Source organism: Stenella coeruleoalba, assembly GCF_951394435.1.
Source record: "Stenella coeruleoalba genome assembly, chromosome: 2".
Lineage (NCBI taxonomy): Eukaryota > Metazoa > Chordata > Mammalia > Artiodactyla > Delphinidae > Stenella > Stenella coeruleoalba.
Genome location: NC_137147.1, coordinates 162,185,418 through 162,207,876, shown reverse-complemented (window position 1 = coordinate 162,207,876; position 22,459 = coordinate 162,185,418). Strand labels below are relative to the sequence as shown.

At 40.4% G+C, this 22,459-nt stretch overlaps 1 protein-coding gene across 7 annotated transcripts in view; it reads left to right on the top strand.

Moving 5' to 3' along the window:
• USP6NL (USP6 N-terminal like) overlaps window positions 1-22,459 on the top strand; it is a 188,931-nt gene that overhangs the window by 112,756 nt on the left and 53,716 nt on the right. For all 7 annotated transcript variants that reach the window (XM_079912062.1, XM_079912061.1, XM_079912060.1 and 4 more), the window contains 7 exons: window positions 7,769-7,878; window positions 10,012-10,060; window positions 11,680-11,800; window positions 14,767-14,861; window positions 15,519-15,584; window positions 15,677-15,776; window positions 18,272-18,424. In XM_079912062.1, the coding sequence (XP_079768188.1) occupies window positions 7,769-7,878; window positions 10,012-10,060; window positions 11,680-11,800; window positions 14,767-14,861; window positions 15,519-15,584; window positions 15,677-15,776; window positions 18,272-18,424 (694 nt within the window). The remainder of the gene's footprint in view (window positions 1-7,768; window positions 7,879-10,011; window positions 10,061-11,679; window positions 11,801-14,766; window positions 14,862-15,518; window positions 15,585-15,676; window positions 15,777-18,271; window positions 18,425-22,459) is intronic.

Here is a 22,459-nt window from a genome sequence, read left to right as displayed (position 1 = left end):
TGCTGCAACTACTGAAGCCCGTGCACCTAGAGCCCGTGCTCCGCAACAAGAGAAGCCACTGCAGTGAGAAGCCCACGCACCGCAACAAAGAGTAGCCCCCGCTCACCGCAACTGGAGAAAGCCCGCGCGCAGCAACAAAGACCCAATGCAGCCAAAAATAAATAAATTAAATAAATAAATTTTAAAAAAGATGTAATAAATATTGGTTAATTTAAACAGTTACTTGTTTTTTATGATGTAAAGAGTTTTTAAATTAGTTGTTTGGACCCTGCACAGAATATAAGTTTTGTCTCAGGATTTTAGAGTTTCAAATTATTTTAGATGGTTGATTAGATATTTGCCTTTAATGTCATAGTTTTAGAACCAGTATTGAAAAATGATATCTGAGAGAAATATTTAAAATCTAACCCCAGCCCCTAGTATAGTGTGCCTCTCATAGGGTGGGTGCTCAGTAAATAATTTATTTAATTAATAAAGAAGAAAATTTTACTTAGCATGCTGTTTTGGTTTCCTGGGGCTGCCATGACAAAGTCCCACAAACGGAGTGGCTGAAAACAACAAACATTTATTCTCCTGCAGTTCCGGAGGATAGAAGTCTGAGATCAGGGCGTCAGCAGGGCCATGCTCCATCCCAAGGCTTTAGGGAAGAACCTTTCCTTGACTCTTCCTAGATCCTGGAGTTGCCGGCATCCCGGGTGTTCTTTGGCTTGAGGCTACGTCACTCCAGTCTCTCCCTCTGTCCTCAAGTGGCCTTTCCTTGTGTGTGTCTCTGTCTCACCTTCTAAGGACTCTAGTCATTGGATTTAGGGTCGACCCTAATCTAGTATGACCTCCTCTTAACTTGACTACATCTGTAAAGACCCTATTTCCAAATCAGGTCATAGGCCCAGGTTCTAGGTAGACAGGAATTTGGGGTGGATGCTATTCAACCCAGTACATATGCTAATATTAGAACTGTGGTTCAGGCTTTTTCTACATAGAATAAAATTATCCAGTTACTGTATATCCAGTATACAGTAACAAGAAAAGAAATGACTTGCCCACCAATCATTTCAAGCTTGTAATTTTCAGCGCTATCATAAGCATTATTTTTACTACTTGAGATTCCTCTAGCATTTAACCAAGTCTTCCTTTCCCAGTTATTTTCTTTTACTCTCTCTTTGCAAAAGTAGTATAAATTGCTGTCCTGAAATGGGAAATTCAATGGGAATAAAACTACTTTTTCTTAATCTATTGATACTAAGATTTTTCTCAAATGGTGGAATTGTCCTGATTCCTGAGCCAGTGCTCTTATCTGCTATTTCTCCTGTTCTTTTAATTGTATCTCATTGTTATCTGTCTCTCTGGGGTATAGTGCTCTCTCTCACAGGTGGCAGAGGTCCAGTGACAGTGGATAACAACCTCACCTGCAGCCTTAGCAAGACTTAGTAATCTTGTTGGCCAAACCCACAGTGAAATTGCTAGTTTTTCATCCAGATACTTTCCACTGTACTTCTGCTCTCAGGTTTATAGGTTCATTACATTCCTATTTCTTTTAAGTAAAATGTTTATTCTTTATTATTGTGACACTCATGGATCTTAACCCACCCAATCTCAGAGTAACCTTAGAAGTTGCTTACACCTCCTTTCATTAAGATAAGAAATATGCTTGATTTCCTATATTCTGCACATTGGCTTGTAACCATTCTAGGACATAAATAATCTTTCTGCTCTATTATTTTTTACCTGCTTAACTGGGCTTTGTTTCTGTTATGAGGTCTTATGTTGAATTTTCTTGTCCTCTAGAGTAATTTTTTTTAATAGATCTTTATTGGAGTATAATTGCTTCACAGTACTGTGTTAGTTTCTGTTGCACAACCAAGCAGATCAGCCATATGCATACACATGTCCCCATATCCCCTCCCTCTAGGTAGCCTCCCTCCCATCCTCCCTATCCCATCCCTCTAGGTCATCATCACAAAGCACTGAGCCGATATTCCTGTGCTGTGCTGCTGCTTCCCACCAGCCAACTGTTTTACATTCAGTAGTGTATATATGTCGATGCTACTCTCACTTCGTCCCAGCTTCGCCCTCCCACCCGTGTCCTCAAGTCCATTCTCTATGTCTACCTCTTTATTCCTGCCCTGCAACTAGGTTCATCAGTACCATTTTTTTTTCTTTAGATTCTATATACATGCGTTAGCATATGGTATTAATTTTCTCTTTCTGACTTACTTCACTCTGTATGACAGACTCTAGGTCCATCCACCTCACTACAAGTAACTCAGTTTTGTTTCTTTTTATGGCTGAGTAATATTCCATTGTATATATGTGCCACATCTTCTTTATCCATTCATCTGTCAGTGGACATTTAGGTTGGTTCCGTGTCTTGGCTGTTGTAAATAGTGCTGCAGTGAACATTGTGGTACATGTCTCTTTGAATTATCGTTTTCTCAGGGTATATGCCCAGTAGTGGGATTGCTGGGTCATATGGTAGTTCTGTTTTTAGTTTAAGGAACCTCCATACTGTTTTCCATAGTGGTATTATCAATTTACATTCCCATGAACAGTGCAGGAGGGTTCCCTTTTCACCACACCCTTTCCAGCATTTATAGTTTCTAGATTTTTTGATAATGGCCATTCTGACCAGTGTGAAGTGATACCTCATTGTAGGTTTGATTTGCATTTCTCTAATAATTAGTGATGTTGAGCATCTTTTCATGTGCCTCTTGGCTATCTGTATGTCTTCCTTGGTGAAATGTCTATTTAGGTCTTCCACCCATTTTTTAACTGGATTGTTCATTTTTTGATATTGAGCTTCATGAGCAGTTTATATATTTTGGAGATTAATCCTTTGTTGTTGCATTTGCAAATATTTTCTCCTGTTCTGAGGTTGTCTTTTTGTCTTGTTTATGGTTTCCTTTTCTGTGTAAAAGCTTTTAAGTTTAATTAAGTCCTATTTGTTTATTTTTGTTTTTATTTCCGTTACTCTAGGAGGTGGGTCAAAAAAGATCCTGCTGTGGTTTATGTCAAAGAGCATTTTTCCTGTGTTTTCCTCTAAGAGTTTTATAGTGTCTGGTCTTACATGTAAGTCTTTAATCCATTTGGAGTTTATTTTTGTGTATGGTGTTAGGTAGTGTTCTAATTTCATTCTTTTATATGTAGCTATCCAGTTTTCCCAGCACCACTTATTGAAGAGGCTGTCTTTTCTCCACTATATGTTCTTGCCTCCTTTGTCGTAAATTAGGTGCCCATATGTGCGTAGGTTTATCTCTGGGCATTCTGTCCTGTACCATTGATCCATATTTCTGTTTCTGTGCCAGTACCATACTGTCTTGATTACGGTAGCTTTGTGGTATAGTTTGAAGTCAGGGAGCCTGATTCCTCCAACTCCGTTTTTCTTTCTCAAGATTGCTTTGTCTATTTGGGGTCTTCTCTGTTTCCATACGAATTTTAAACTTTTTTGTTCTAATTCTGTGAAGACTGCCATTGATAGTTTGATAGAGATTGCATTGAATCTGTAGATTGCTTTGGGTAGTATAGTCATTTTCACAGTATTGATTCTTCCAATCCAAGACCATGGTATATTTCTCCATCTGTTTGTCATCTTTGATTTCTCTCATCAGTGTTTTATAGTTTTCTGAGTACAAGTCTTTCGCCTCCTTAGGCAGGTTTATTCCTAGGTGTTTTATTCTTTTTGTTGCAGTGGTAAATGGGAGTGTTTCCTTAATTTCTCTTTCTGGTTTTTCGTTGTTGGTGTGTAGGGATGCCAGAGATTTCTGTGCATTAATTTTGTATCCTGCAACCTTACCAGATTCATTGATTAGTTCTAGTAGTTTTCTGGTGGCATCTTTAGGATTTTCTATGTATAGTATTATGTCATCAGCAAACAGTAACAGTTTTACTTCTTCTTTTCCAATTTTTATGCCTTTTATTTCTTTTTCTTCTCTGATTACTGTGTCCAGGACTTCCAAAACTATGTTGAATAAGAGTGGTGAGAGTGGACATCCTTGTCTTGTTCCTGATCTTAGTGGAAATGCTTTCAGTTTTTCACCATTGAGTATGATGCTTGCTGTGGGTTTGTCATTTATGGCCTTTATTATGTTGAGGTAGGTTCCCTCTGTGCCCTTTTTCTGGAGAGTTTTTATCATAAATGGGTGTTGAATTTTGTCAAAAGCTTTTTCTACATCTATTGAGATGATCATATGGTTTTTATTACTTAATTTGTTAATATGGTGTATCACCCTGATTGATTTGTATATATTGAAGAATCCTTGCAAAAAAAAGAATAACAAAGTAAAAAAATAAAATTAGTCTACAAAACTAACAGATATGTTAGAAGGAATATAAAAATAAAAGTACAGATAAATCAACAACCAGAAGGTACGTCAGTACCACAATAGTAAAAAAAAAAAAAAAAAAAAGAGGAGGAGGGAAAAGAAAAAACAATAAAAGAGGGGGTTGGGAAGGCCTTGGCTGTGGAGGGCAGGGCCTAAGCAAGGGTGAGGTTTGGGCAGTGGGCGGGGCCAATGCTCAGGACCCACAGGGCTGGAAAAGGCTGTGAGGGGTGAGGCTTAGGCTCAAGGAACAGAAGGGGCCCAGGCGTGCCCCCCGCCCCTGGTCTCAGCTGTCAGGGGACCTCACCTGGGAGCCCAGCAGGCTCCCCGTGCCTGAGTGGGCGGGGCAATCGCCCTCCGCTCCTCTCCTGCTCCTCCCGGAGGGCCCCTCCCACCTGCCTCTCCTGATCTCCCCGGCCTCCCTCCTATACCCCCAGCACCCACGCGGCCTGGAGGGGGCTTTGGAGCGGGGGATACCGGCTTGGGAGCTCAGCAGGCTCCCCGGCCCGTTTGGGCCAGGCGATCGCCCTCCGCTTCTCTCCCCTCCCGGTCTTCCTGGAGAGTCCCTCCCAGCTGCCTCTCCTGATCTCCCCGGCCTCGGGGGTGCCAATCCTGTCTGGCCTCCACTTCTCCTCCCGCCTCAGTCCCCCTATGTCCTACTGGTTCACTTTGGGGTTCCTCCCGTCTCCTTGGGTGTCAGAGCCCCCCACCAGCGGCCGGCAGGTGCTTTAGTGGGGAGGTGCTAACTCCGCGTCTTCCCACACCGCCATCTTCAGGAGAAGTTTTCTAGAGTAATTGACATTATAGATGTCTTTGGGTGTTTTTCTCCCTTTCAGCTAAATTTTATTTTAAAGCATATTTTATCATGTCTTGTCAAACATTTTCTTTCTGTGTTTTGATACCTCATCTTTTACCAGGGGGCCTGCGGAACAATAATTGAAACCTCTTTGCTTGCCGACTACCTTATTTTTTTTTAAAGATATTTAAAGAACAAATATGTAAAGATTATTATTTTTAAAGCTAAATTTTTGTAATGTCTCTTGGACCAACTTTTATCAGAAATAGCATACAATACTATTTTAGTGGTTGTACGGTTCTCTAGTACAATAGTATAAATATCTTCCTTGGTCTTCAGAACTCTGAAGTGTTTTAAAACACTGTGGAAGTGCTCATGTTTTTAAAAGCTGCAGAAGCTGCCCTTCTCTGAGTTCCTACCTCAAGACACAAAACCCACATACTCACAAAACATTTAACATACAAACATATATTCCAGGAAGCCTTGTTTTTTCCACTTTTAGCTTAAGTCAGGAATTAACAGTTATATATATTTACTAGAATTGGTTTTAACAGAAATATATATTTCCAGTACATGGTAAATAGGTCAATATAACACATGTATATAGATGTTTAATTACAATTAAATCTGGTTAAGTATAAATTAATATAAATTTTAATCTCCCACCTGGTTAAACATACTCATTTTGTTCTTTTCCCCCTGAAATGCTGCTTAATTGACAGCAGAGAGGGTTTTTTAAACAGACAAAAACTGCAAGGAATAAGAAAATGGGAGAAGAGGTAACCCCTGCCAATGTTTGGAGACCAGAATTCAGACAAACATTTAGTAATTTTAGCAACCCTGAGAAAACTGGAGGAGGACCTGATTTATGTCTCAGAATCCCCAGCAGGCTTCATAATTGCCAGCTCCAGGTACCTCTGGAAGTGGAAGTGAAACTAAAAACAGTAGAAGTGCTTGAAAGTCTGTTGCAGAAGTAGTTAGAGTCCCTGAGTTCCCCCACCTGCTCCCCACCCCTGCACGAGACGGGGGCAGGGTGTGGGTTACTGTTTGGAGAGGATGAAACAGAAGGCCGGTGGGCTGGAGTGGACACAGACCTGCGGAGGAAAGCACAGAGGGAGTGAATGTCCTGAATTTGGGGCAGCCCCGCCTTTCCCTCCGCTCAAAAACACCGGCATCCGGAAGCTTGTCCTCCTGACAGGAGCTCAGAAGAGTCTTCTCTAGGAATCTGACCAGCCCAAGAAAATACCCCCAAACTCCTGACTTCAAGGGAAGCCCAGTGAAACCAGCCAGATCACTCTACAGTGAAGACAGAGCTTGAAGCCCCACGTCTGCACATAGCGCTTTCCATCAGCTTTCTCATGTCTTCTTTCAAATATGAGTGAGGAGAAGAGCTAGGAGATAACATGGAAAATAAGAACAAGTAGAGAAAGCAATTTGTGAGAAACAAGACTATACAGCAAGAAGAAAACGGAAGAGCTATTGCTGGGGTCTTCAGAGGGATAAAAAGAGATATTGTGTCCATAAAACAAGTATAGGATGCTATAAAAGGAACATTAGAGAACAATAGAGCTTATGAATATAAAAAATGATAATAGAAATGAAAAGTACTAGAGGAGGGTTTGAAAATAACAAGTGAAGGAATTTCCCAGAAAATAGATTGTGAAGTCAAAACTCAAATCAATGAGTTTTTACGATTGAAAATATCCATCAAGTGCCCAAACCTGTGGCTAAAAATAGATCCAAGCCAAGCACAGAAATTGCAAGTTTCAAAACTTGAAGATAGAAGCTCCTATAAGCTTCTAGAGAGGACAAAATAGATTTCATATAAAGAAGAAAGAATTAGAATGGCAACACTGGAAGCTAGAAAACAGTGAAAGCGGTGCCTTTTGAGCAAAAATATTTTCTGACTTAGAATTCTAAAATAGCCAAATAGCTAAGAAAGAAGATAGATTTATCAGACATTCAAAGTGTCACAAAATTTATCTCCCACACGCCCTTTCACAGGAGCTACTGGAGGACAAGCTCCTCCAGAACAAGGGAATAAGCCAAGAAAGATGTGAGATGCAGGAGAGAGGGGACCCAAGCAAAGGAAGGCCTAGCCGATGGTGAAGGGAGACCCCCGAGACCCCCGCTGAGTAGCGGGTCCAAAAGCTCTGGAAGCCAGGTCTGCAGGGAGGGTGCCGGTTCTGTTAGAATAGCACCAGGAGAGGTTGATGCAACTTAAAGTGAGTTTGGATTGAATTAGTGACACATATGTAGAAAATGAAGCAAATCAAGAAACAAGGCAATGATAAGCCCCAAGGAAAACAAGAACATTGTGCTAGAAAGAAGAAAGGGAGCATAGTGAACTGCATGGCTCAGCTGTGAAGAGTCTTAGGAACACAAACTCCAAAACGCTCTCCATCCAAAATGAAAGTCTAACTGTACTGGCAGGATGGGAAGGAGAGGAGGGGGTGGGAGGAGGGAGAGGAGGGGTTGTGGATGGAGAGAAACCTTTCATTGCACACCTTTTCATATTGTTTTCATTTTTGAACCATGGAAATGGCTTTCCTAAGTCAAAAGTTTTTTAAAGAGAATTATTTTACCATTTGTCATAGGCTTTTTGACAACCGATTTCCATAAAAATGTGCTTTCTTCCCCTCTTTTTCCTCTTCAGAAATTAAAACACAGAGCACGGGGTTGTTCACCTGATATCAGACAAATAGACCTTGATGTCAACCGCACCTTTAGGGACCATATCATGTTTAGAGACAGATATGGTGTGAAGTAAGTAAAGTTTAGTATTATGAACTATGAATAGCATGTACAAATAGTCTTTATCAATTTGAAATGTCAATGTTTGGAATGTCTTGTATAGACGATAATTTTGATTCCAATTCTAAGGGTTTAAGTTTTGGTGGATCATTTGTTCCATATTGTGTACAATTCAGGAGCTAATTTAACTTAAATTTTTAACCTTTGACATAGTAGGTGCTATAAAATTGCTATAAATCATTTTATGATCTGGGAATTCTTAAATATATGGTAGATACTTTTATTAAAAGTGTTATCAAAGAAATGAGAGATTGTGTTACTTTTTGAGAGCCATGTCAGCAATAAATATATTCTTAGACCCTTGACTCCATGCAAAGGTGAAACTAAAAAAATGGAAAATACGCAAATGAAATGACTGTGGCAGTTTAGGAATGAAAGGTACAGTTTTGCTGACCTCCTATCAGTTAAGGTTCAACCAGAGAAAAAGAAACCAGTAAGAGATGTAAACTAAGGGATTTATCGTGGGGAATTGGCTTACACAGTTGCAGGGACTGACTAGGCAAGTTCAAGATCTGTAGGGCGGGCCGTCAGGAAGGGCAGCTGGAGCTCTCGGGTGGGCGCGAGTGAAACCGCGGTCCACAGGAGGAGTCCCTCCTTCAGGGAACCCTCGGATCTGCTCTTCCAGCCTTTTGACTGCTCGACCCAGGGCTTCCCAGATCATCTAGGATACTCTCCCCTACTTCAAGTCAATTGACTGTGTACTTTAATGACATTTACAAAGCACCTACATTAGGGTTTGAATAACTGGGGGTTGTAGCCCGGCCAAGTGGACACGTAAAGCTAACCATCACAGTCCACCCTCGTCAACTTAATTTCCGCATAAAGACGATAAAGGCATGCTCTGCCTGACATGGTACAGCTATTCTACTTACGACTGAAAATATGCTAACCCCCTCTGCACGAAAAGATGCAGCGCCCTTGGGCAGTGTTTACTCTTTTTGCGTTGATATGTGTAACCTAACTTCTGTGATAAAAAGTCAGCTATTATTAAACATTATGTTAGATGATAAGGAAAAGAGAAGGAAGAAGACACATTAAAATATATACACAAACATATTGATATCAAAATAAGGAAATGCTCAAAACAGATATAGTCAGCAGTTCTGCGACTGGGCATGTGGTCACTGCTGGTTGGTTACTTACCTTCCCACTGCCTACCCCATATTCCCTTTGCCCTCAGCAAGTGCCTCGGCTGGCTGTGGTTCTTTGCCTGGTGGGGGGACCTAAACCTTTATTCCTGAAGAGTCTGGACCATTAGCAGTCCTGCCTGAATTTGCTTGTGGAGGTTATCCGTTGACTTTAATCACAGGGTTTGGTTATACTCAGAGGCACCTTAAGTGTCTCCTGTGTTCTAGACGTGCTCCTGCTTACGTCCACTGTGTCCTAGCACCCCCTTCCCCTAGTGGTCGGGAGCAGTCCCTCCAGCCGGTACAGGCACCTCCTTCTTTGCCTGTTGATTTGGAGGCATGAGGAGCCCAGAGTGGCCGGGTGGCCGTCTCGGCTTCCAGTTCAGTGGAATCATTGTGTCTCCTGGTGGGGACATTCCTCTCTTTGGAGCCAGGACCTCTAGAGCAGCAGAGCCAAGCATGTTGTTAGTGGACCCAAGAGGTAACGGTGTGTGGAGCCACTCCCGTTCCCACCCCTGGATCCTGGGAGAGGCAGCGCTGGTGCTGGAGGCTGATTTCGGGTGTATATACTGCCTCCTGGGGGACATGCCCCCCGCCCCCCGCAAGGTACTTTTTGGAGCTGGCAGTGTGAGTGAGTCTTCAGAAGGCCGGTCTGCAGCTCCGTCCAGCCGGCTCCTTCTATGGGGATGATTCTATAGTGAGAGTAGTTCAGTGAAAGAGGGGAACAAATTGAAGAAACTGTGAAGCCCTTCGTGGTTTTTGCTATAAATCCTTTCTGTCAAATTTAGCCTCAAGTTTAGACTGTATTGTTTAAATTTGAGCTCGGGGATCATTTCCTTATAGTAGTAGTTTTATCTGCATTATCTGTTTATCTTCAAACTGTTGTTTTTTTAAGTTTATAATTTTAAAAATATGTGAAAAAAACTAAATTGTGTTCAATGTAAATTTCTTTTTCTAGGCAGCAATCCCTGTTCCACGTTCTTGCTGCATATTCTATCTACAATACAGTAAGTTGGAGCACGCCTGCCCACAGCTTTTTGAGTTGTGCTCTGAGCACCTGGAGGAGATCTTTGGGCCTCCCTCCTGACAAGACCCTTTTGGCCTGCATTGCTTCATCTCAGGACTGGATGGTCTCCAGGTCTCTCTGGATCTTCCTGAGGCTCCCGTGGCCCCCCTGGCATCTTAGAGCAGAGCTGGTTGGGAAGTGGAAAAACCACAGTATGACAGCGAAGCTCACTTTCCCCCTCTTTCTCCAGACTGTTTTGTTACGTTTTGTGTTGTTGTTTGTCTTGTTTTTATTTTAAGCAGATAGGACTGGAATGAGCAGGCTAGGAGGACAGGAAGTGGTAGCTAGGTTAATTTCCGCCTGACTCGTGGTGACTCCTCATTGCCCTGGGAGGTTGCCTTTCAGGATCACCTTTCGTTTATTCAGTGAGGTCCAGGTGGGAGACCATATGTACCTACTTGCTGTCTCCTGGAGTGGGCCAAAACGAAGCTTTTAGGTATTAGAACATGTTATTCTTAAGGCATTGATTACTCTGGGGGGAGAACGATTTGGGGGGAAAGATCAACTAGTGTCGAAACCAGTGTAGATGCCAAATAAATGCTTGTCGACTAGATTCCAGGAAGGACACCTTGAACCTTGGGGTATATCATTTCTGTTACAGTCAAAACCTTTAAGTTACAAGGGACAGAAATTCACTCAAACAAGGGCAAGTTAAAAAGGGATTGATTAAAGGGACTTCTCACAGAAATGAAGCTCAGGGGGGTTGGAGCTGGAGAGTGAGAAGCCTCCAGTGAGTAGAGCTTCCCTTTCTCTCTCTTCCACTCTGTGGCCATGTGGTAACTCTAATTGTCTCTGGGAACTGTTCGTTCCACTGCTTCTCTTTCCAGATTGCTTTCTTTATCTGCTTATCTGTTTTTCCAAGGCTAGTATTGCACCCATGGACTCACCATGACCATTCTGTTCAAGCACATACCACCATCGGATTGCAGTCTCTGTGGCTTTATTCAGTTTTCTTAGAGAAATTAGTAAATTAGTCTTGCAGCCAGTTAATGGTTCCCTGGGGCCAGGTGTCCTCTGCTCCAGCAGCTTTGGTTCACGTGGCACAGACATGAATCTCTAAGGCCATGTTATAAGCAGGGATTATGGGGAGAGTGGGCAGTTCGCAGGGAAGGAGCATAGGCTGGATAGTACCCCGCAATGTGTCCGTATAAGGGTCCGGAAGTGTAGAGGAGAAAAGACAGCAAATTTGGGAACTATATGAGGAGAGAAATTTGCCAGCATCTGAGCAGAGAAGAGGACTATTGAGCTGAGAATCACACACAAAACAGAAAAATAAACAGCCTTTACAGAAGGTGTAATGGTACTTACTGAACAGGGCTCAGTAAAATCCACGTAGGTTAGGCTTGCCTGTACTTCTTCGTTTATTCTCCAATACCAGGTGCATTCTTTGATAGTTTGTGGCTCAGTGCTGTTGAGATTGTAACATTTCTCTATAGAATTGCCATTAAATAATGCGTTTAGGCATTTTCTGATTATTTTCTACATCAGTTTTTTATATGTGCATGTACATGTAGTTCGATCTGAAAACCCCCAGTTTCTCTGTTCTCGTTTTCTCTTTAGGAAGTTGGATACTGTCAGGGGATGAGCCAGATCACAGCCTTACTCCTCATGTATATGAATGAAGAAGACGCCTTCTGGGCCCTGGTCAAACTGTTCTCGGGCCCCAAACATGCTATGCATGGTAAGAAAACCCCATAGTTGATCATCAGCAACAAACAAGGGAGGGAGAAAAAGGCAAATTCAAACAAAGTCAGACTTTGGAAGATGATCGGTAGGGTTAAGTACAAAAAAATGTTTAGGGGCTTCTTTAATTCATTAGTGTTTGTTACTAGTTTCTCATTTAATTCTTCTCTATTTCTAAACTTTTCTGTTCACGTTTATATTCCTTCGTGTTTACTACAAAGTATACTGTTGACATTTTAAAACTCTTTCCTTACTTGGCCCAGTCAGGAGAAACTAATTTAGGTTTAGAAGAATTTAGGAAAAACTGAATTATTGAGAGCTTTTGTTCAGAACTTTTGGACAGTCGTGCATTCAGTGAGATGTCTCCTATTGACTGGATGTTGTGATGTCTGCTTCTTTGTCAAAGAGTATTAATTGAGAAATGACACTTAGGTGTTTAAAGGAAAGGTACACCATAATTAAGTAGTTTTGTATTTCATGTGTGTGTTTCAGTTGTTTCAGCCGTAAAGTTGAGTCCATTTTACAGTAAAAAGGCTGATAACATATTCTGGCCACTTTATTATTTAATATTTCAAAACTTGCATAATTTTTTGGTTTTCAAGTTAGAAGGAGGTTTTTAATAACGTTCTCGTTATATTTGCCAAGCATATGCAGTAAACTTTACTTGCAAGAGTTTGGATTGCAGCTTCTCTTGGAAATGAAAGTGGCATTTGTCCGTATAATGCAAAATTATTTTCCCAGTGCCACTGCGTGTGATAATACTAAATTAAAAACAATTTTAACACTAATCACTCTGAGAATGGACCATCTTAGTTCTGTTTGTGAATGTTAAAGCTTTACGTGGTAGGGAACCTGCCACATATTAAAGTAATATTTTAAATTTTCAAAAGTATGACCTTCCATAGACTATAGTTTATTAAATCTCACATTCTTACCATGTGGTTATTGTGGGGACATTGTGTGTGTGTGTGTGTGTGTGTGTGTGTGTGTGTGTGTGTGTGTGTGTGTGTGTGTGTCTGTCTCTCTGTCTGTCTGTCTGTTTCTCCCTCAGTGTTCCCTGTGAATCTTTTAAAAAATAAATACTATCTGCATGATAACTGTTTCTGGTCACTTTGCATCCCATAAAGAGACTCCAGTAGTAAGACACATTATATTGAGCTGCCATCCAATAGACAGTATCATTTCAAAAGACATCTTGAAGAAGAATAACTCTTCTTTATCAGTCTTCATTTTGCTTTACCCTGAGATGGTGTTGCTGATATATCTTGAAGTACAGTGGAATGTTACGGTTTAAGTAGTATGTAATTATGTGGAATACCGCCCAATTTTAGAAAATTCATTCTTTTAAACAAACCTGATAGCTTGCTTTCAGTAATTATTGTCACCAGTCTAATCTATAAAGCAGTATTAATTTTACTATCCTAACATTTACATTACCAAAGCAGTTTAGGTCATTATTATGGGTAGGTTTGTACTTAGAGGTATTTGTTTCAGGGTCTGCCTGTGAAATTATGTAACTGAAGGTTGCCTCAGTTCTTTGCATTTCCTGTATGACAGTGGTATCACTTACAAATGTGTAGAATAAAGTGAGGGCTGAAGAAAGTGAGATTTGAAACATCAAGTCTGGGACGCCACTGAAAAGTGAAGCAGAGTCGGGTATCTTAGCACCCTTGGGCACTTGTGTATTACTGAAGGGATTGCCTTTTTCAAAATCAGACTTTTTATTGAAATTCTTCCAACTCCCATTCCTATCAAATTGACCATGAAAGTGGCACAGAAAGAGAGACATGGATTTTTTATGGACTCACTTCACTGGACAGTGTTACGAAGGGAGGAAGTTGCTGTCTGGGAAGTTCTACACGCGCCTTAGAAAGCGGAGAATTAGCTAAGAAGTAGCCCTTCCCTGAAGATTATAAAGCTGTGTTTCCCAGCAGTGTGTTCTTTGGGTTCTTGGAGGGACGTAGTTTCACTTTTTGGAAACAGGTGTGCTGTGCGGAAAAATGGACTCCAAGAGCCAGTAAGGCTGGGAGATGAGCTAAACGAAGAAAACCAGGTTTCTTTAGTCCATAAAGCAACTTAGAAACATTCAGAAGTTCATATGCCTCATGAACATAGGCAAGAAGGGTACATATAACACACAGTATTTCTCCTGGATTCTTTCAAAAACAGAACATTTAGTAACATCTTTTGAAGTTAAGTAGAACCCAGGTTGGAAAACACTAATGTGGATAAATGATAAATTCATTGTGTGTGCATCCTTTTTAACAGATTATATAGAATATCTGAAAGGAAATTTTTGAATGAAAATAGATGTAAAGTTCCATGACTTAAATACACAAAATGAATACTAACTTCCCATTTACAGTTACTTCCTAGAAATCTTATAGATTATATTGTATAATCAGTTGGGATAGAATATATTAACATCGATCATATAGTGGCTGTATGTTTTAGCTGATGTTAAGTATCACTTATAGAAAGGATTAAAAAGTGGTAATAACCTTGGCATGGTATTGGAGTAAGCCTGAAAAGGGTAATAAAATGTTTGTTATGTAATGTATTAATGGTAAAACAAAATAAATAATCAAGATTAGAATAACTTATAAAAATGTATACATATAAGACATGACCCAGTACTTCAAGGGAACAGATAATTTTGATAAATGGCCTCAGTTTCCGTTTTTTCTTAGTTTCCCTTTTAATTCAGAAATATTCTGTCCTCTTTTATACTTTTACAAGGATATAGGAGATCCTTAGCAAACACATACTAGACTGTAAGTTTCATTAACCAATGCTTATACACAATTGTTTCCTTGGAGGGGAGGAAAAATATTGGGGTGATTACTGGATTCGTTGTTCTTGTTGTTGTTGACAGTTAAAAGATGAAAGAAGTATGTTGCACTTTAAAATAGAGATTTCTGTTGGTATTGTTTATGAAGTATTGTTTTTATGTTTATATTCTAGGATTTTTTGTCCATGGTTTTCCCAAACTCTTGAGGTTTCAAGAACATCATGAAAAAATACTGAATAAATTTTTGTCCAAGCTTAAGCAGCACTTGGTAGGTAGATGTGACATTGACTTACACCCACCTACACCAAGAATAAAGCTAGAGGACTTGAGTGCAGCCATTGGTCCCAATTACCCTATTGATTTATAGTCTTGTCCATGTCATCTACTGAGCAGTTGCAATTCCCAGTTGTTCAGAGGACGTTAGATTTGTGAAATTTAGTATGGATGAACTATCACAGCCCTAACTCATAGGATCAAACTTTGAAGCTGATATATACGAACAATATAGTTTTTAAGGATGTGTGATTTCTCAGTGATTTGGGAGGTTTTTTAATCACACTGAAGTATTTTAAGAGTCCTACAAACTCATCCTCAGTGAACCATATACATGCTGTCCTGTAAAACACAGTAATTTAGTAAAGCAAGGATACATCCCTTTAGAATATATTAAAGAGAAGCAAAGTGTTGTATTACAGTCCTATCTTATGAAGGGTTTATTCTCAGGGTGATTTTCAAAAGTAAAATTGAGGGAGAAGAGGGAGTCAGGAGAGAAGAAGTGGAACTACTCCAGCACGAAAGAGATTTGTAATGAATGGTTTTGTTTAGCTGTGACAGCTACCTCCAAAAACCTGCCTAACTTTTAGTATTATATTGTCATATTTTGTGTGCTGCAATCCAGAAGTTGTGAAGTCTTTGTTTTTTCCAGGATTCTCAAGAAATCTACACAAGTTTTTACACAATGAAATGGTTTTTTCAATGTTTCCTTGATCGGGTGAGTATTTATTTACAAAGCCCAATGATAAAATTACAAATTCCAGCCAAGGGCAAACTGTTAATCTTATTTCTGTTTTGTTTTAATTGTAGACTCCCTTTACACTAAACCTCAGAATATGGGACATCTATATCTTTGAAGGAGAACGAATTCTTACTGCTATGTCTTACACAATCTTAAAATTACACAGAAGTAAGAAAATGTTTTAATTATAAAGATTTCACAAAAACCTAGCCTTGTTTTAACTTTGATTTCTCATTACCCACCCAAATTCAAATTCATTTTCTTTCAGTAATGAGTTTAAAAAATTCTTGGGAATCAGTGAAATTATCTTCAGTTGGCACTTTACTTTCATTGGTTCTTCCTCATGACCAGAAGCTTACTACATTGGAAAACGTCTTTGATTTTTTTCTCTATGTCATTTTCATCTTCACACTTCAGTAGAATGCAGTGTATATGTTTCACTAATAATAATATTCTTGTTAGTTATTTGTTTCCAGGGGGGATCCCTTATTTCTTTTCATTGGTCGGAATCTCAGGTTTGTAGTAGGAAAAGGGAGAGACTAAAGAAGCCAGGCCCCTTAGCTAAAAGGGCTAGTGAGGACGTTTTCCTTTACTGTGTCCTTCACCCAGGAAAAAAGCATCCAGCCCCACGCCGTAGACCAGAGTTGGGGAACCTCCAGCTCATCTCCCTGTTTGGCTGCTTTGCGGCCTCTGAAGCAAGTACAGTCCATGTCCACAGTTGCCCAAATGTAACGCAAGGCTTTTAAAAGCCTTCAATTGCAATATTTCAAGGGCTCTGTATATTTGATATGCCGTGCCTTAAGTCAAGGAATTCCTTAAGTCAAGGAATGAGAGTTTCTCTTTATGAATATGAAGAACGTTTTTTGTCTTAAAGTCTCAACCCAACCTTAAAACTTTGGTGACTCGTCTTGTAACAATGCAGAGAAGAGAGTCACTGGAAGCTTTGGAACCTCACACAACACTTCCAGCCTAGGGCACAGCCTAGGTTCACGTTCATTGTATACTCTGCATCCTATCTTGAATGATCATCTCTTCAGTTGCCCCCATAACTTATAAGCTAATTGAGTGCTTGGGGTCATGTTTTATAGTTTTTCTCCCTGCTGTGCTTGGCTTTGTTCTAAGAATGTGTTAGGTGCTTTGATATGAGATTGCTTACTTGAAAAGCGTGGCCTTCAGGAGCATCAGATTATCCAAATTCTAGGTTGGAATGAAACTTTGAAATCACGACTGTATACTTTACTCTGAAAGAAGAGGATTCAGAAGTGTTGTGGTCCATTTCCCTCCCTCCCCCAACACGCAAACCACAACACCAAGATGAAACAATTTGGCAATGAATTATCTCCCAAGACTCAGGGTCTGTCGTAACCACAGGAAATCAATCAATCAGTCTCTCCTCTCACCCCCTTTACTTCTTTTCTCTCTTTCTAGATTATGAACTGACAAAAATGTAGAGCAAAAGTATACTCTTAGTATACTAAACATCATTAGTTTACATTAGTTAGTTTAAACATTATTAGTTTAATGTTCCCTAAGCAGTGAGAAAGTAAAAACATGATGTTATATTTCCCTGTAGCTGTCTTCCTCCTCTTAAATTATGTTTTACTTCAGACTCTTACTTAACTTTGACAAGTAAAAAGTTTCTCTACCTTTTGTAAATAAACTTTAAGCATAACAGTTAGTTTATATCCTACCATGTCATTAGATTAAATAAGCTGTGGAAAACCTTTGTCTGCTGCTGTGTATTTTTTCTTGTTAGGAAGACACAGCTCAAGGACTTTCATGAAGTTCCTTCACCATATAAACCTTCAAAATCTGGACCAATAGTTAGCTGAAGCTCGTAAGATTTTTTTCTTGTTTTTTTCCCTGATGGCCTTACCAATATTTAGAGACATTGTTACTAATAAAAAAAAAAAAAAAAATCACACAGTGATTTTAAACAGTAAAAAAAAATTAGAAGCAACCTAAATGCCCAATATTAGAAGACCAATTAAGTAAAGTATAGAGCGTACAATACAATGGACTCTTATATAGTTAATGATGGTGGTATAAAATGTTTGTTGAAGTGAGAGGTATCAGTGATGTACGCCATCGAGTGGGGGAAAAACAAGGAGGTGAATAACATGGAGGGTATCATTTATTTTTGTAAATTGATACACATGTACATACATCTGCTTGTAGGTCATTGGCTAGTGGATCTTAGCTGATTTTTACTTTCTGCTTTGTATCTGTAATTTGAATTTTTTCATAAGTAGAAATACAAATAAAATTAATAATCCAGATTTTTGAGAAATTCTGAGACAGTTAAAATACAGGCCTAGAAGTGGATGTGCCTATAACAGTTGGAGCTCCGTATCAGTGAAACAGAAAGCGCACATGTCATCCTGGGTGGCTCTGGGGGAATATTAATACCCAGGTCCGGTTATTCTTACACCAACGAGAACGTATTTAGCAGCATTCGCCTCTCCCCAAGCCCCCAGGAGTACCTGCTTTTCTCTGTGACTGCTTTAATATCAGAAAAGATGTTCGTCTTACTCAGTTTCGGTGAAATTCACAAGGCCATGTATAAATTGTATGCTGTGCCCTTTTAAAAACATACATCACAATAGAATACATTATATTCTCAACCTAAAGTAGCTGTTGTTTACCTTTTCCTCCTTTCTCAGAACATCTTATGAAATTGTCTATGGAAGAACTTGTGGAATTTCTTCAGGAGACCTTGGCAAAGGATTTTTTCTTCGAAGACGACTTTGTAATAGAGCAGCTCCAGATTTCTATGGTAGAACTAAAGCGGGCAAAGTTAGACCTTCCAGAACCTGGTAAGGAAATAGCCAGACTCTTTATGTGTAACTTACAATTAAGATTGGAAGACACGGTGCAGTTAACATGGGCCATTTCTGTTTGAAAACAGCAGCATACTTGTGATGACATCATGTAAATCAGATTTCTTAAAATCTTCGATTTTAAGAAAAATTGAATAAACACATTAATTAAATCTGCCTCTCCTAATAGAGTCCCTACTTAAATTTAGGAAGTTTGATATACAAATAATGTTATTTCAACAGAAGTGACCATGGTGCTTTAAGCTACCATAACAGTAAGCGCTTTTTACTTTCGTCATCTCGTTTTGTGGAACCATACGCAGTAACAGAGCAAGTAAAAGTCCCATTTTCTAGAAGAGGAAACTGATACTAAAATGCTAACTCTGAAGCTGCAGAACCTGCAGACACAGCATTACTGCTGCCACTAGAGTCAGAGTTTCCTGACTGCTGATCCAGGGCTCTTGGCAGTATGTTGCAGTATATATATATATATATATATATATATATATTTTTTTTTTTTTTTTTTTTTGCGGTACGCGGGCCTCTCACTGCTGTGGCCTCTCCGGTCGCGGAGCACAGGCTCCGGATGCGCAGGCCCAGCGGCCATGGCTCACGGGCCCAGCTGCTCCGCGGCACGCAGGATCCCCCCGGACCGGGGCATGAGCCCGTGTCCCCTGCATTGGCAGGCGGAGTCCCAACCACTGTGCCACCAGGGAAGCCCTAAATAATATATTTTATTCATTTATTTCAAAACATCTTCCAGGACCACCTGTTAGGTTTTCTGCTAGGTGCTCTGTTGGGGATTTAACTGAAAAGAATGACGTGCTTCTTGCTCTCAGGGTGCACGGAGGAGAGACAGAATTTACACAATAATAGAGTGTGAATAGGGTCATAATAGAGCTAGAAACAGGATAAATGGGGGAAGATGGTTGGAGGGTGATACCGGGTGAGTGGAAGAGAAAAAAAGAAAATGTGGAGAGAGCACAGTAGAAAGAAGTTTTAAGAGCACACCTTCGCTGAAAACCGAGATGCTCTGCTTTTAGTTATTTAATTGCAAGGGGTCTAATCCGTGTTCTCTGAGGTTTGTTCTGGGTCTTCAGGATTCACTAGAAAACAAGCCGTCACAGCAATAATGGAGTGTGGGGCTGGGCCCTGTGAGACCATCACCTGTGCTCTGGAAGGTCACCCCTCCCTGGTGCAGTGTGATGATGTCCCTTTTCTACTAATCCTTTCCTGTAGCAGGGAATGCATTTGGAACAGCAGTTATTAACTATATTCTTGCTATTTCAACATTTATTTTTAAATGTCTTGCCTACTTTTAAAAAGAGTTTAAGACAAGTTTTAGTAAAAGACACATAAAGAAAAAAATATATGTATGTAATAGAACTATTTGAACACGAGAATAAAATCTCAAAACCTGTGTAATGGAATGGGATGATTTAGCATCTAACTAGCAGCTAGTATGTATTGAATGCTTGCTGTCTGCCACATACCACACGCACTGTCTCATTTAATCCTTAAAATAACGCTAAGAAAAAGTACTCGTCCTCATTTTACACATGAGGAAACCTGGTAGCAGTCGTTCGTAAGATCTTTTACTAGGAAGTGGTAGAAAGGGGATGGAGAGTAGTGTGGGGATAAAAGGAGAGGGGTGGATAAATAACAACAGGAACACTGGTTGATGTTGCTCTGCTCATGCTGGCGGTTAAGGGGGAACGTGGTGAGGGGGCTCCGCACCACCCGGGCCTCTGACCCGGTCCACCCTGCTGAGTGCACACGGCTTGGCTTAAGCCTTGTCTCCTTCCTGAAGACTCGGCCAGTCCCCCACCTCCCCAAAGCCACAGAGTTTGGTCACCGGTATTTTGTGCTGGAAACGTGCGTGCCCCGTGTGTGCATCTGTCCCCACACTCACTGGGCGTCACCCCCGTGCCAGTTAGTTTGATGTCTGCACTAGACAGTAAGTTCCTGGAGGACCGTGACCGTGTCTTCGTGTCTCCAGCACCTAGGGCAGTGCCTGGCATAGAGTAGGCATTCAATCGATATTTTTTAATGAACAAATGAAGCTATAATGTATTTTTTAGGATATAAAAACCTATCGTCTACAAAAGGTTAGTGGGAGGCAGTTTTTGGAGGTGATGGAATCTTTCTGTATCTCGATTGCACACGCAGACAAGTCAGTTTAGTTATGTGTTCTGTCTCAAGTTTTGAGGGTTTGAGTGCGTTTTCACTTCTATTTGTTTGTATAGTGGAAACTGATGTTACACATGCACAGCAGTTTGTACTGTGTTTGTGACTTGAAACCCTAGGAAACACACAGCACAGGTTTTAAAAATTATTTCACAGAGATCTATTTAATTTATGTGGCATTAAAATAGGTTTATAAAAATAAATGTGTTAAATAATTATGTCCTTTCAGCTTCCCTTATCTTTCAAGTTTAATCTGCTAGAAAGGAAGTCCAGCCTATGAGCCTAACTACAATAAGTTTTTTTGATTTTTTGAAACTATCATAGCTATAATTTTGAAAGCATACTGTATTTCTTTTGATCACCTTGTTGAAAGCTGTAATAGTGTTTGAATTGTATATTCTTCTGGCTTATAGTACATTAAACAGAAATGAAACTGCTCTGTTTTTCAGATATAAATTTGAAATCAGTAATTTTGTGACAATATTTGAAACCTCAAATGGACTTAATTAATCTGGAAAAAGGAATAAGATGATTCTGTCCCAGAAAAATTTTCCTGACAGTGGTCCCCACCATTTATAACTGAAAACTTTTAGAACAGTCAGAGTACATGTATTCTGTTGCTGAAGTTTAAAAGTAGAAAGTTGCTCACAGGGAAGAGCATTGAGAGCACTTTCCTGTAATTACGTATCCTTGGGCGAAGAAAGCTGCTCAGGTCTTCGGAGGCAGTCTGTGAGACTTGTAGTTGCGTGTGGTGTCCACTGGGTGGTGACAGAGACCTGAGTAAGATCAGAGATGGACCAGCCCAAAGGGGCTTGAGACTCTCCCGTATTTCTTTAGGGATGCTTAGGAGTATTCTTTTCGGTGGCTTTTCTTTCTTATTTTTTTTTTTCAAGGAAAAAACTTATTTAAGAAAAAATAATAAGCATTTTTGCGTTTATCCTGAAATATATCAAGCTGTAGTTCCTTTTTTTTTTTTTTGAGCAGAGTAGTCTAATTGTTGGCACTGGCATAAAAATACTCACCATTCACATAATGGAACGCTAGTGAAAAATATCATTTAAACTCCTGGTTTTCAGGGGAAAATGTGCATAATAAATATTAGTACTTATTGCCTGTTTATAGCTATCTCTTTTGACATCAGTTATGCTTGAATCTTTTAGTTACACTCAGTTGCTTAGGGGTGAAAGGAGATACTTAAACCAAACAAAGGCCAAGTATAGCGGTGTGTGTTTTGGGGGACAGGTAGTTCGAGGAGGTTAAGGTGAATCTATGAAGAGATTGTACAAGAATGTTTAATGCTTATTTGGATCTACTTTTGTGGGAAAGGGCAAGGGATATTCATTAGCATATGAAAATATGACGATGGCATACGTACTTCTTGGAGGGTCTGCCTAGTATGGCTTCAGCTCAGGGAAAGTTGAATAACTAATCTTCACGGAAGAATCGCCTTGCAACGAGGTTGGGTAGATTTTTTTCTTGATTTTGTACTTACACACAGAGGTCAGCTCCCCCAGGCGCAGGGCCCTTGGGTTTTGGTGCTGTGGTTGCCAAGACTCAGCCTTGCTCAGTTTTTGAGAAACAGGAACAGGTCCCTGCTCAGACACACGGGCCCCAGCGGCCTCGGGGGGTGGGGGTGGGGCGATGCTCCACCGTGCCCCCCCCCCCCCCCGCCCTGCTGCCCTCCACACTCCTCCCTTCTGTCTCCCGTCCTCTCCCTCCCCTCCTCCTCCCCCCTCTTTCTCTCTTTTCCCCTCTTTTCCCCTCTGGTCCCTCCTTCCCACCCTATTCTCACTCCTCTTGAGAGACAGCCCTTCCCATGGTCACGGTGGCCCTGAGGACCCTTAG